The following is a 12654-nucleotide window of genomic DNA, read 5'->3' as shown; positions in this document are numbered from 1 at the left end:
TCGCTGCACGTGCGATGCTTAGTTCTCGAGCCCCCAGGCGGTTCAGGGTCCGAATCATCCGGGGGGCACGGGCATATGGAATGAATGCATGTATGGATGTATGAAATGATTATAAAGAAATAGCGGGGGTTGGTAGTGTTACCTTGATGACTCGAGTGACGAGGTTTGTAGAGCTCCAATCAGAAATGTCCGACCAGGACCCGTGCTCGTTGTTCGTGATGGAGTTGGTATGGCCTACATGGGGCGTCCCTTTGCTCCATACCTATCTCTTGGTCTTTTATCCTGAGTCGTTTGATCGACTTAGGAAGCCCGGTGGTCTCTCTTGGTGGAGATCCCGTTTTGGATTTTTCCAAGTCCCACCTAGGGATGCGGAGAGCTGCCTGTGTGTCGTGGCGCTTTGGTTCTTGTGTCTAGCATGTGGTAGTGGTGGGCCATACCTAGGCCACATCCTGTCTGATCAAGCGCCATTTTGTCTGGCAGGGTGCGTCTCATCGGTCAGGGCGCGTCCCATCGTATCCCATCTGTATTAAATGGGAAAGGGAGAGGGTTTTTCACTCTATCGTTTCGACTTTCCCGATTGGCTCGCCTTCCCCAACTGTTGTGCCCTTTTCCTTAAGTAGGAGAAGGGAGAAGGTTTTTGCCCTGTTCCTTTGCCTATTCCCCATCTGCCGCCTCCTTTTATTTTCCTTCATGCCAAGAGCATCTTTGAGAGTCGTGATAGTTCCTAGGAAAGAAAATGGAGAGAGCGAGGGAGAGGAAAAAATCTCACAAATCCTTTTGTGAACTCAGAACAAGATGTCAGACTGGAGGTCATCCACTATGAGAGAGTCGGTGCTGAAGGCCTTCACCTTGAAGGGGTTTCTACCGCCGAAGGAGATGGCGCACTGGAGGACTCCTAGGAGGGAGAAGTTCCCGCAACCTCGGCCCGGTGAGGTGGTTTCTTTTCTTGCCTTCCATGAGCATGGGTTAGGATACCCCGCGCATTGGTTCCTACGTGGGCTCCTCAATAAGTGGGGTCTAGAGCTACAGCACCTCAATCCGACGGGGGTGCTGCATATCGTTGGCTTCGTTACCATCAGCAAGGCCTTCCTTGGGATGGAGCCACACACGAACTTCTTCCTACGGCTGTTCTCTAGGCGAGCTTTGTCGATGGGGAATCCACTCGAGGTTGCGCTGGTGGGGGGCTTTGCCCTACAGAGAAAACTAGGCGCGGGGGGCTCGTATCCTGCGTACATTCCATGTGACTCCAACCAGGGGTGACACAGGGAGTGGTTTTATATTAGGAACCCGATGGAGGCGTCGTTCCTGGCATTCATCGGTGGGAGGCTAGAGAAGCGGGATAGTTGGTTGTGAGGCCCTTCCCATTAGGAGAAGAAGAAGGTGGAGATCATCGAGGAGGAGCTCTAGAAGCTCATGCGGTGTGGCCTTAATGAGGCACGGATGTTCCACACCCTCTACCATCGTCGGGTCGCTCCGTTGGTGGAGAGGGCGTGACTGACGTGGAGGTACGGCGGCCCATCAGACCTCGATCGTGTGTCGCCGTAGGAGCTACCAAATGATGAGGTCTAGAGTCACCTCGACTGGGTACTGCAGCTGAAGCCCAAAGAGAAGGTCGATGGAAAGCCCGGACCTCTCAATGCCTTGGTGGTGTCCAAGCTGGTATGCTCCCTTCTCCTTACTCCATGTTCTTTTCCCTTTGCATTCCTGCTTTTTTATTTTGAGTCACCTATTTTGTAGGGACTTGATGCTTATAGGTCCCGGCAGCACCTTTCGAAGGGGCCGAAGGGCGTGGCTTGGTAGGTCACCTAGAAGGAGGCAGCGGATGCCAGGAAGAAGGATAAAGCCAAGGTGGCTCAGTGAAAGTATAAGAAGAAGGAGATCGCTCAGCGTGTGAAGGCCGCAAAAAATAAGAGCGACGTCGAGTTAGAGCTCAAGTCAGAGGATTCCACAGATGTGGATGACATGGTTTTCTCTAAGGAGGAGGAAAGCCGAGAGGTCGCTGTGACCTCGGTGGAGAGTCGTGACCCTACAGTGATGTCTACTAGCGATGAGCAGGAGGCAGAGAGGCATGCCGACGTTCCCATGGCAAGGAAGCATGCTGTGAGCGTGGACACCATCGGCGAACAAGAGGCAAAGTGGACGCGGTCACCGCGCCCCTTGGTGGCGTTGCTAGTCTCATCCTTGCCTATTGCGGGCATGGCTGAGCAGGTCAAGCGGTCAGAGGAGCAGGCTCACACCTATGCATCGCCGAAACCAGTGCCAACGCATGACTCATAGCGGGAGGATGCCCCGCCTGCTACTCCGGTCGGCACGTCCTGAGCCGAAGGTCGCGGTGACCCGTAGGCTGGGCTAGAGCCGGTTGGTTCAACTCTGCCCCCGGCTGAAGTGAGGGGGCACGGGTCATAGCCTGGGAGCAGTCCTCGCCCTATGGGCCCACCGACACTGGGTCTTGGCTTCAGAGTTGTGCCGCTTACCTCTCGGTATGTTTTTCTTTGTTTCTTTTTGATCTTGTTGTTCAGTCTTTTTTATAGAATGACTGACCTGTACTCTTTGTCAGTGGCTGGACGATGATGGGGTTGAGCATTGCCCCAACTCCCATGCAGGATGTTTGGACGCCCACCCTGTAGCGTGCCACGGCGAGCGGCGGGGGGAACAGGGTAGTGGTGGTGAGCCCTTCCCTTTTGGGGGTGGTGCTCCTCGAGTCGGTTGCTAGTACGGTGGCGACGGTGCTAGCAGTGATCCTGGTGGTGATGGTGGAGGCTTCACCAGTGGTATCCCTCACAGCCCCTCCTCCACCAGCTACGGCGAAAGAAGAGAAGGAGACCGAGACCCCTACTTCACCAGGTAGAGGGCTACATGGCTCACCCTCAAGGTTGGAGCTGAAGGCGCCAGGGGGAGACATGACTAGGACAGAGTCAGAATGCCCATCGGCGGCCTGTGCAACCAAGGTGGTGGAGATCCCATCCGACGACGAAGCGGATGATGTGCTGGAGCTACCAATGCCATCGCGGGAGCTGGCGGTGGTTCAGTCAGAGGCTGGGCCCTCCAGCAGGCTACTAGAGGGTGATCTAGAGTGGCCTTGCCCTGAGGACCTATCAAAGGTGCGGTTCATCCTTTGGGATTCCCAGGAGTGTCAGCTCTGGGACATCCTTGGGGGAAAAGGACCCGCCATGGAGTCCGATCTCACCAAGCTATCGGTGAAGCTCAAGGACGCCCAGGAGCGGGTTAAGTCTGCCTAGTAGTTGGTCAAGGTCGACCTACAGCTTGCCATGGAGGTGAGTTTCCCATGTTGGTCCTTGATCAATTAGTCTCTTGTTGGTTGCCTCAGCATGCTTTTTTGTTTTCGTAGGGTCTAAAGGAGATGTCGTCCCACAAGTCCCATTTCCTCTAGATGGAGCATGCCCAGATGGCCGATCTTGAGCTTCAGCTAGAGTTCGCCCGCCACGAGTCCTAGGACTGGGTGGCTGAGGTGACCATGGTGCGGGCGGAGGAGCAGCATGCGGCAGAGCGAGCGACCGCCGCCGAGCGAGAGCTTGAGGCGGCGAAGGCCCGCCGGGCGGATACCAAGGTAGGGGTGTGGAAATCCCTAGTGGACACCGAGGTGATGCTCCAAATATCCCTAGAGACCCTTGAGTTAGAGCGGAACGCCTTGGGGTCGGAGCGGAATGCCTTGGAGTCGATGCAAAAGGCCCTAGAGTGAGAGCGAAAGGCCCAATCGAAGGCAGACCAGGAAGTGCTCGCGCTTCAGGGCCGGGTGATGGGGACGAAGGAGGTGAGTGCCTGACTACACGAGCAGGTGGCTTGACAGGTGGAGGAATTCTCCACCCTTGAGAACTTCTGCTTCGGTATGTACCTTTTCTATTTTTTGTCGTGTTGGTTTCTTCCTTTAGCTTGTTTCTGAGCTTGTTGCCCTTCTTGTAGAGCTGGGCGGAAAGGTGAAGTCATTGGAGCAGGACTTGGAGACAATCAAGGCAACTTTTGGCCAGAATGCAGAGGCACTGGCCAAGTCCCTTAAAGAGCGACGTGCTCTCGAGGGGGAACTTGACTAGATCCGCAATGTTGCCTGTCTTGTCATCTCGGAGGTCTTTGGGTCAGCACTAGGTACCAGTGTGCCCGCCATCCAGCTGGCGGAGGTCCCGGATGAGGTCCAGGCCCTCATCACACATGGGTTGTTCTATGGAGCGTCAGGGGTATTGACTTCGGTGGCGACGTACCATCCGAACCTAGACTTTACCACTATCTGCAGCGAGTATGCCGACGGCTTAAGCACGGAGGACATCCAATCGCTCGGGGAGAGCTTACTACCGCACGCAAGGATGGTGGCAGAGCAAGTCTCTACATAGTGGGTGATGGATGCCCGCCGTGAGGACATGGCCAGAAGCGTGCGCTAGGGGGATGTTGCCTAGCCTACGGATGGCACAGAGCCTGGGTTGGAAGTGGACATCGCCTCGACTTCAACCGAGCCGAATGTTGTCCCGCCGGGGAGTGAGCAGCCTGCGCCTTCGCCGGTCGCACCGACAGCAGATGCCACCGAGCCACCCCAATAGCTTGTAAAGTATAAGTAGTTTAGTAGATGTAAAAATTTTAAGTTCATGAGGGAGCCCCCGTGTAAATGTTCTTGTGTACTTAATGACTACAATTGGTTTTGTTTTTTGTGATGGAGTCACTCCGTTTGGGGAAGCTTGTCCCTTTCGTTCCTTAGTTTTACCTTAGCATAATTTTGTTCTTTTTCACACTTGCCCGTTCGTCCCATAGGCTACAACCTTAGGAGCCTAGGGCATGGCCCATGAGGCTTAGCTGTTCATAACCGTAGGTAGAGGCGGGGTGCAATCGGTCGGAATACTTTAAAGCAAAGCTACGTAAGGCAATTTAAAGGAACGAGCTACCCTTTTGTTCAGGTAGGAAGGAGTTTCACCATATGATAGTAAACGAAAAAGAGAGGTAGTAGTGCACCCTCGTGGAGCCCCCGAGAGACCCGGGCCAAAAAGTGTTTGGGTCGGGGTGCTCTTATAGGATCAAACTCTAAATAAACAAAGGTAAGACTGAATTTTAGGGGAAGAAACGATATAGCTGTTCCAAGCGCTGGTGAGAACGTTGTCGTTGTCGTCCTTCAGTTGGTAGGTGTCCAGTTGGAGCACCTCGGCCTTCAGTCGTCCGGATCCTTGCCCGCTACGCCCCTTTCTTGGCTGCTGCTTCTTCGCCTTTTTTTCCTTTGGTCCACCGGCCTGTCGCAGAAGGCGCTTAAGGAGCTCGTAGTCATTGTAGAGGTGTTTGATGGGGTAGGCGTGGTTGGTGCATGGGCTCTCCATGAGCTCATTGAAGTGACCTGGAAGGTCTTGCTGGGGCTGCTTGCCCGTGTGATCAGCCGTGGCGACCAACGCAGAGTTGGTTGGTCGGCGATGATCTTTTCTGTTCTTTTTTCCCCTCTGCGTGGAGGGGCCCTTGTCCTGATCCTGGCGCTTGGCCTTGCCTTTGCCTTGTTGGAGCGCTGCGGGAGCGGCGTTCTCTAGATGCATCGGACAAAGGCCCGTGGTCCTAGGCCATCGGGGCTGGGACTCCGGTCGCTGCTACGAGCATCTCGGTTTGGCCCAAGCCGCTCGTGTATAGGCAGTCGGTTCAGAGCGGTCGCCAAGTCAAGACAAGACGGAGATGTGGCTTCCTATGCCTCGCTTGGCGGCTATAGCGGTGAGCGGGTGGAGCGATTCGTCTGGTGTGTCCCCACTCCCCTGGTAGGGAGAGAGGCCGCGAGTTGGTGTTGCGATGCGGAGCTCTCCACCTGTTGAATGGCGGTGGTCTCCACTAGTGCCCAGATGTTTCGGTGGATCGCTTGTTCCTAGGGGTCGTTCGGCTCGAGAAGGCCATGCAGAAGCATCGCTGAAGCGATGATGTTTTGATTGGCCTGAGCGAACTGTGGGGGATCATTCCCCTTGTCCATGGTGTTGCACTGGACCCGATGGGCGTGACCCCGGGCGTCGCTCGCCAGTTTATGCGCACAGAGCGTAGTGTGGGGTGCCGAGCGTGCTGGCACAGTCGGTGGCTGGTTCAGCCGTTGTTGTTGTAGCTCCTCGCCGTGCTCCCATGTGAGCGTGGGGGTCTCCGCACGAGGGTCCGGAGGGGTGTGAGTCTGCGAGGACTCTGCTTCCGCCGATGGCTGTCCCAGAGCATCCACCATAGCGCACTCCCAGGACGGACGGTGGCTAGGCGCCACGTCGCCGATGCTAGAGCCATCACTCTCAACATCGTTATCCATGAGGTCGAGGAAACAGGTGGGAGCATAACTCGTCATCCCCACAAATTTGGACGTGAGAGGGGGCGGCACCGGCATCCTTCGGAGCCCCCGGGCGTACACGTCCGCGGGAGATGCGAGGCCATAGGGGAATCGATCGCATGGCGGTCGTGGCGGGGACAACTGGGTCCCTCCGGATAATTGGCGGAAAATAGAGAATAGTAAGTAAATAATAGTATGTACATTACTCACAGCGGGGTTTGAGTAGAGAGTTTGCTCGGAATGAAGCGTAGATGCCTCGTCATTGAAGTCATCATGCGTCCCAGAGCCGGTGGAGGGTGCCCCTCCGACGGGCAGCGGAACGAGTGCCTCCTCGCAGAGGTGTAGTACACCAAGCCGATCGGCGATGAAGTCCAGGCTTCCAAAGAGGAAGGCTTGGGATGGCTCGGAGACAGGTGGAACCCACGTCCCAATAGGTGGAAGTGCGGGAAACTCCAGTGAGCCGAAGCTAGTTGTATCGCTTGAGCCTGCCATGGCGAAAGTGGCAGAAAAGTGGGCCATCCGATGACCAAAAAATGTTGAACGTATAGTGTCTTTCCCATAGACAGTGCCAACTGTCGGTGCAGAAAGTGACCAATAAGTAAATATTTGTAGTTTTGCCGTACGTTGTGATCAGAGGTGACCTAGCACTCAATGACACAGGGTTTATACTGGTTCAGGCAACGTGCCCTACGTCCAGTTTGAGTCGGTCGGTGAGTTTATTCCTGAGCCTAGGTGCTCGAAGTTTGTAGTGAGGTTACAAACGAGAAGAAGAAAGATGTGGGTATAAGAGGTCCGGTCGGAAGGGCCGAGAGTGATGGGAGCCCCGCTATGAGCTAAGTGTTCGAGCGTGTGCTCGTGGTTTGAACTTGGTGGCTCTGTTGTTGTGTGCTAGTGAACTTGATCGATCTAATGAATCTGAATCGACTTGAATGTTGTGAGAGAGCGCATCCCCTTTTATAGATGAAGGGGATAGCCTTACAAGTGAGAGGGAGAGAGTACGTATGCTTCTAAGCCTTGTTGCCCACGCCGACGGGTACAGGATGATGGTAGGCGTCCACAACACTGTTGGATGTTAGATGCACGTAGGAGGTTGTGTTGTTTTCTTCGGGTATGGCAGACGTCGACGCCTGCCACACTGTTGATACCTAAAGGTTTGTAAGGGGTTTCACCATGTTCGCCTGGTACGGTAAAGGTCAATGCCCACAACACTGTTGATGCCTAGAGACACGTGAGGGGCCTTACCGTATGGGAGTTAATGACGCCCACAATACTGTAGGTGAAAATGTCAGCGTCTACAATACTGCTTGGGCTTTGTTATGCCAGGGAGGTTGCAGAGTACTATTTCTACAGGTGTACAGAGTACGATCCCCGGTATTGCGGTTTGACTTGTGCGCCCTGCCTTACTTTCTTCGTCTGTTTCCTGGTCCTTACCGAGCGGGCGTCCTCAGTCGGTTGGGCCCAGTCGACTCTGATCGCGTCGGTCGGAGAAGAGCAGTGAGCAAGAGTTTGGCGCATCCCCGGTCGGAGACGCGGGTCAGAGTTGGAAGTAGTGCTTTGGCCAGGCCTTCCGGCCGGAGAGGCCGTCCGGAGGCAGGCTGGAGACTGAAGCGAGCGCTGCGGTCGAAGAGGTGGGCCGAAGGCGGAAAACAGGCGCCATTCCTCCTCGGCCAGACCTTCCGGTCGGTGACTGGATCACCCTTCCGGTCTGTCGTTTAGATACCTAGGCCGGCCTACGAGCTACACGTTGTCTGCTTGGGCCGAGCATTTGTTGGGAAACCGGTCCACGAGGGACCCCGGGTTTCTGAACCCGACAGTGACGGTCAGGGCGAGGAAGCAGCAGGGGTCCATATGTGGGGTCGCAAAAACAGACGGCGTGGGCTCCTTTTGCGTGCGGCGCGGTCTCCCGCCTATTAGCGCGAGCCAGGTCTAGACGTGGATGTTCGAACACTAGTTATTCCAAAATAAAATAGTAACAAATGTAAACTATAATGTATTGCATAAAAATGAAGTATATTACTATAGACTGGTTGAGGATAATAATAAACAATCAATTAAAAGTAGAACATTAAGTATATCTTTTCTTGATTCGCCGGTCACAGGAGGCAAGAAGCACGGTGAACATACGTAGAAACACCGATTGCCATGATGAACTATTGAACTACGTATTAGATTTAAATTGGATCTCTTAGGCTTCAGAAACGCCCTTGGTCTATGTCTTTGTACATGTACGACGTACAACGAAACAGACACGTCTCTTTCCAGCGTCGTCGCCGATTCTCGCCAAGACGCCACGCGCCACGCGCAGTCCGTTGCCGCACGCCCGCAGCCCCGCACCCAGCTCTTCCCAGCGAGGTTTTCGATGATAACTCAAGACGTACGCTCCCGCAGTCCCCAGCTTTCGAAATCTCAGCTGCCATTGTTTAACGTCGCTCGCCCTCCTCGCGGTGCTTTGTTTATTTAACAATTTGGATTGGATCTGTTCTGGCCAGATCTCCGGGCCGGCTCCAAGAAAACAGATTGGGAAGACGCGTATGCGCTGAAGGACCCAGCTGGGCAACATGCATGCATGGGAGGCCATTAGCTATTTGACTCCAAATGGTACAAACCTGTTTTTTAAAGAAAAGATGGTACAAACCACGAATTTCTATCTCTGCCAAGAGCTTATACTATACTATAACAGTTCTTGGACGGTGCCATCGTCACCTCCATACACTCCGCACACGGCACTCCCAATCGTACAAGCGAGGAGATCGCGTCTGACTCTGACACACGGAGGCCATGTGAGCTGATCGCCTTCGTAACCACCCAGACAGCTAATCGATTCTGGGTTTGGGGTGATCTCAAATCTGATTGGACAAAGCAGAATCGGCGATCGATCACGTGAATGGAGGCGAAGAAGTACGTTTTGCCCTGCACCTGCCCGAGGTCCAGCACGAACTGCTGATTCACTCTATCATCAGTAGAGGGACCCGCGTCATCATCATCTTTTCGAACACCGTTTCTATAGTCTGATGAAACTGCTCGCGCGTTGTACGTGTAGTTCGCGCGCCCTGTGCGCTGCTGCCAAGGTATAGTATATAGGGAGCTTTAGTTGTCTGTTGACAGATTTTCTATAGTCACCGACGCCGGCTCCCGATCCGTCCTGCGTCGTCGTGCGTCCTAACGCCCTCCTTTCCCTGCTTGTGGGCTTGTGGCTGCACTCTCCTTCTCCAAATCCCAGTTCTCCTTGGTTTGGTCTGCGGATCTCGCGAACTCTAAGCGCGAGCGGGCGAGCATGGCGTCGCCGTCGTCGGTAGCCGTCTCGTCTCTGGAGACGGAGGCACCCCAGGCTGCCGTGACGAGGGAGCGCAAGCTCAACCCCGACCTGCAGGAGCAGCTTCCCAAGCCATGTAAGCATAGCAACTTCCAATCTTTCATCAACGCCGCCGCCTTAATCTGGCAGCTCAGCTGTGTTCTGCACTAACTGCATGCACTGCACTAGTAGTACATGACAACGAAACATGATGCAGCTCAGCAGAGCGCACTAGCTCATTGTTTCCGTGTCCCTGTCCCCGCAGATCTCGCGAGGGCAATGGTGGCGGTGGACGCGGACCATCCGAACGGGACCGAGGGCCGCGACCCCCGCGGCATGAGCGTGCTTCAGCAGCACGTGGCCTTCTTCGACCGCAACGGCGACGGCATCGTCTACCCCTGGGAGACTTTCAAAGGTAGGTGACCCGTGACCACCACCTGATCGATCGAATCACCCAAATGACATAACATGCATGTTTTCATGCTGGTAAAGTCTGTGGGCAGCAGAGCAGAGCCGCGTGCAGAGCAAAATCGTCTTCTCTGCCGGCGGTAGTAAATTAGTAATCGATCGACAGGAGAAGATTATTTCATCGATTCCGCTGTTGCAGTTGCAGGGATCCTTTAATTTGCTTTGCCTCCATGATTTTCAGGCATGCGAGCAATAGGGTGTGGGTTCTTTACATCCCTCGTTTTGGGGTTCTTCATCAACCTCGTCATGAGTTATCCCACTCAGCCGGTAACGTTCTGTGGACCTCTCTACATGTTTCATTTTGGCTGTTCCGCAGCAGCCTTCCTAGACTGCTCATCTAGCTTTAGACATGGACCTCTACATGTTTTATTTTGGCTGTTCGGCAGCAGCTTTGCTAGACTGCTCATCTAGCTTTAGACATCCTTTTTCTTAACGAACAAGCAGGAGGAGGCCATTTTTTTGTTCTTTATTTTATATTTTTATTTATCCCTTTTGAATCCAAAGTTTTAATAACAAAGTATGTGTAACTAGATTTTCAAGAAGTAATCCACTGTGACATCTATGTGCTTGGCGTGACTCCCACTACAAAAAGAAACGATTTTTTTTTGGAGAAACTGAATTTTAATGTTATAATAAGCCTATTTGATCCGTGGTCTCTATAGATCATCTAAAGACCTAATGGTCAAGATCCACCTTTATAAATCCATTTTCAGAGTCGGGTCTCTATAAATGAGGGTATTTTCAAAGGTTGTCATGCGAAGTTGTAGGGCTCCATACAATCTATAACTTGTAGTTAACAACTTTTATATTTGAGAAGGTTAGAGGCCCAATATTCATTTTAAGTTCTCAAACTTTGAAATAGTTTTTTTTTTTCAAATGACCTTATTGGGTATTCACATGGTCTATACTTAAGTTGTACCTCTCGGGTCAGTATAAAAACTTATAGTTAACAATTTTTTTTGTTTGAGGTTTGTTTAGAGACCTAATATTTACTTTAAGTTCTCGGATTTTTAAATTCAAAAATATGGATTTTCAAACGGCCACTTTGATGTTTTGATATCTATATCAAAATTGTAGTTCTCGACACAATCTATACCAAAGTTGTAGGTTTTAGATCTATTTAAAAAAAATAAAAAAATGAGACCAGCATGTGAATCCTATGTTTTGGTTCCATATCATCATGCAATTAATGTGTCATGTAGACAGATTAACTCAAGTTTTGGTGATTATAATCTCAAATGACATGATCATTAAGTTTAGCAATCTAGATATACATTTTGGAAGTTTGGACACCTGGATGGTACGCTGAGCTAAGTTCAAAGATCGGTGGCACATTTTACTAAAACAGAAATGTTCTTTTTGAATGTAGGGATGGTTACCCTCCCTTTTGCTCTCCGTCCATATAAAGAACATTCATAAGGCTAAACACGGGAGTGATTCCGAAACGTATGACACGGAAGGGAGGTATGTCTTGCTTATTCTCTTCCGAAAGGCCACAAATTTGAATTCATTCTCGACATAAAATTTCTTAACTAGTTTTTAACTTGATCTTGTTCAGGTTTGATCCATCAAAATTCGATGCTATATTTAGCAAGTATGGTCGTACTCATCCAGATGCGTTGACAAAAGACGAGATGAACTTGATGCTTAAGGCAAACCGCAATATATATGATTTCCTTGGCTGGTAAGAACAACATGCTTGAGAAGTACTATTCTTAAATTAACCAAATTTCAGTTACTATTTTATATTGGGTAGCTTTTTTTTAATATGGGTAGTTTTTTTAATAAAACATTGATGTCCACACTCGATTATTGGGAAAATTGTAAAGTCGAGTCTTGACAGCATCTAAGTAATATTTTCAAATTCTAACGATACTCCCTCCATTTTTAAACGTATGACACTGTTGACCTTTTTCATTCGTTTGATATTCGTCTTTTGTATAGACATTTGTGCAAATAGGCATACTTACAATGCATGCTTAAAGTACTTTGCATGACAGATCTAGTAATATTTATTTCACTCTACCTATTGAATAAATATCGTTGATTAAAGTTTGAACATAAATTCAATTGTGCCATATATATTTTAAAAGGGCTGGAGTGTATTTCAGAGTACATTTCAAAACTTTAAGCTTTTTCCCTGATCTTTTTTTTTTTTTTGCCATTGATTGTCTATTTACTATAGGTATATTTGTAGTCGCGCTTAAAAGTTTTGTTCCCAAAGTGCCAGATTGAAATATTACATCGTGTATCCACAGGATCGCTGCTATCGGTGAATGGCATTTACTCTACAGCGTGGCGAAGGACAAAGATGGCTTGTTGCAGCGAGAAACTGTCCGGGGCGTGTTCGATGGGAGTCTATTTGAGCGACTGCAAGACAGCAAAAAATCCTCCTGATGAATGGGTCAAGACTTGAGTTGTCCACCTCAAGAAGACTGACAGTAGAAAAATTAGCATGTTATACGTGTCCTGCGCAATTTCTTAAAAAGGGTAATTTGAGTCGTCTTCAAATAAGAAATGCTTCTATATTGTAGTACATACATTCTTGTAGTGCAATATGGTCATCCTTATGTATTCGTGCTGTGTTATACGTGATTATTTAAGAGTCAGGACCTTCTCATGTTTA

General features: G+C 50.8%; 1 protein-coding gene across 1 annotated transcript; it reads left to right on the top strand.

Annotated features, from left to right (window-relative positions):
* Positions 1-9301: 9301 nt before the first annotated feature.
* LOC136540379 (peroxygenase-like) lies at positions 9302-12654 on the top strand. Its single transcript, XM_066532378.1, has 6 exons — positions 9302-9657; positions 9826-9975; positions 10210-10295; positions 11398-11492; positions 11587-11712; positions 12287-12654. The coding sequence occupies exons 1-6, from the start codon at positions 9543-9545 to the stop codon at positions 12423-12425; spliced, it is 711 nt and encodes a 236-aa protein (XP_066388475.1). The 5' UTR covers positions 9302-9542; the 3' UTR covers positions 12426-12654.

The sequence above is a fragment of the Miscanthus floridulus genome, chromosome 2 (assembly GCF_019320115.1).
Source record: "Miscanthus floridulus cultivar M001 chromosome 2, ASM1932011v1, whole genome shotgun sequence".
NCBI classification, from domain to species: domain Eukaryota; kingdom Viridiplantae; phylum Streptophyta; class Magnoliopsida; order Poales; family Poaceae; genus Miscanthus; species Miscanthus floridulus.
The sequence above is the reverse complement of the archived record's forward strand: the minus strand, read 5'-3'. Positions and strand labels throughout refer to the sequence as shown.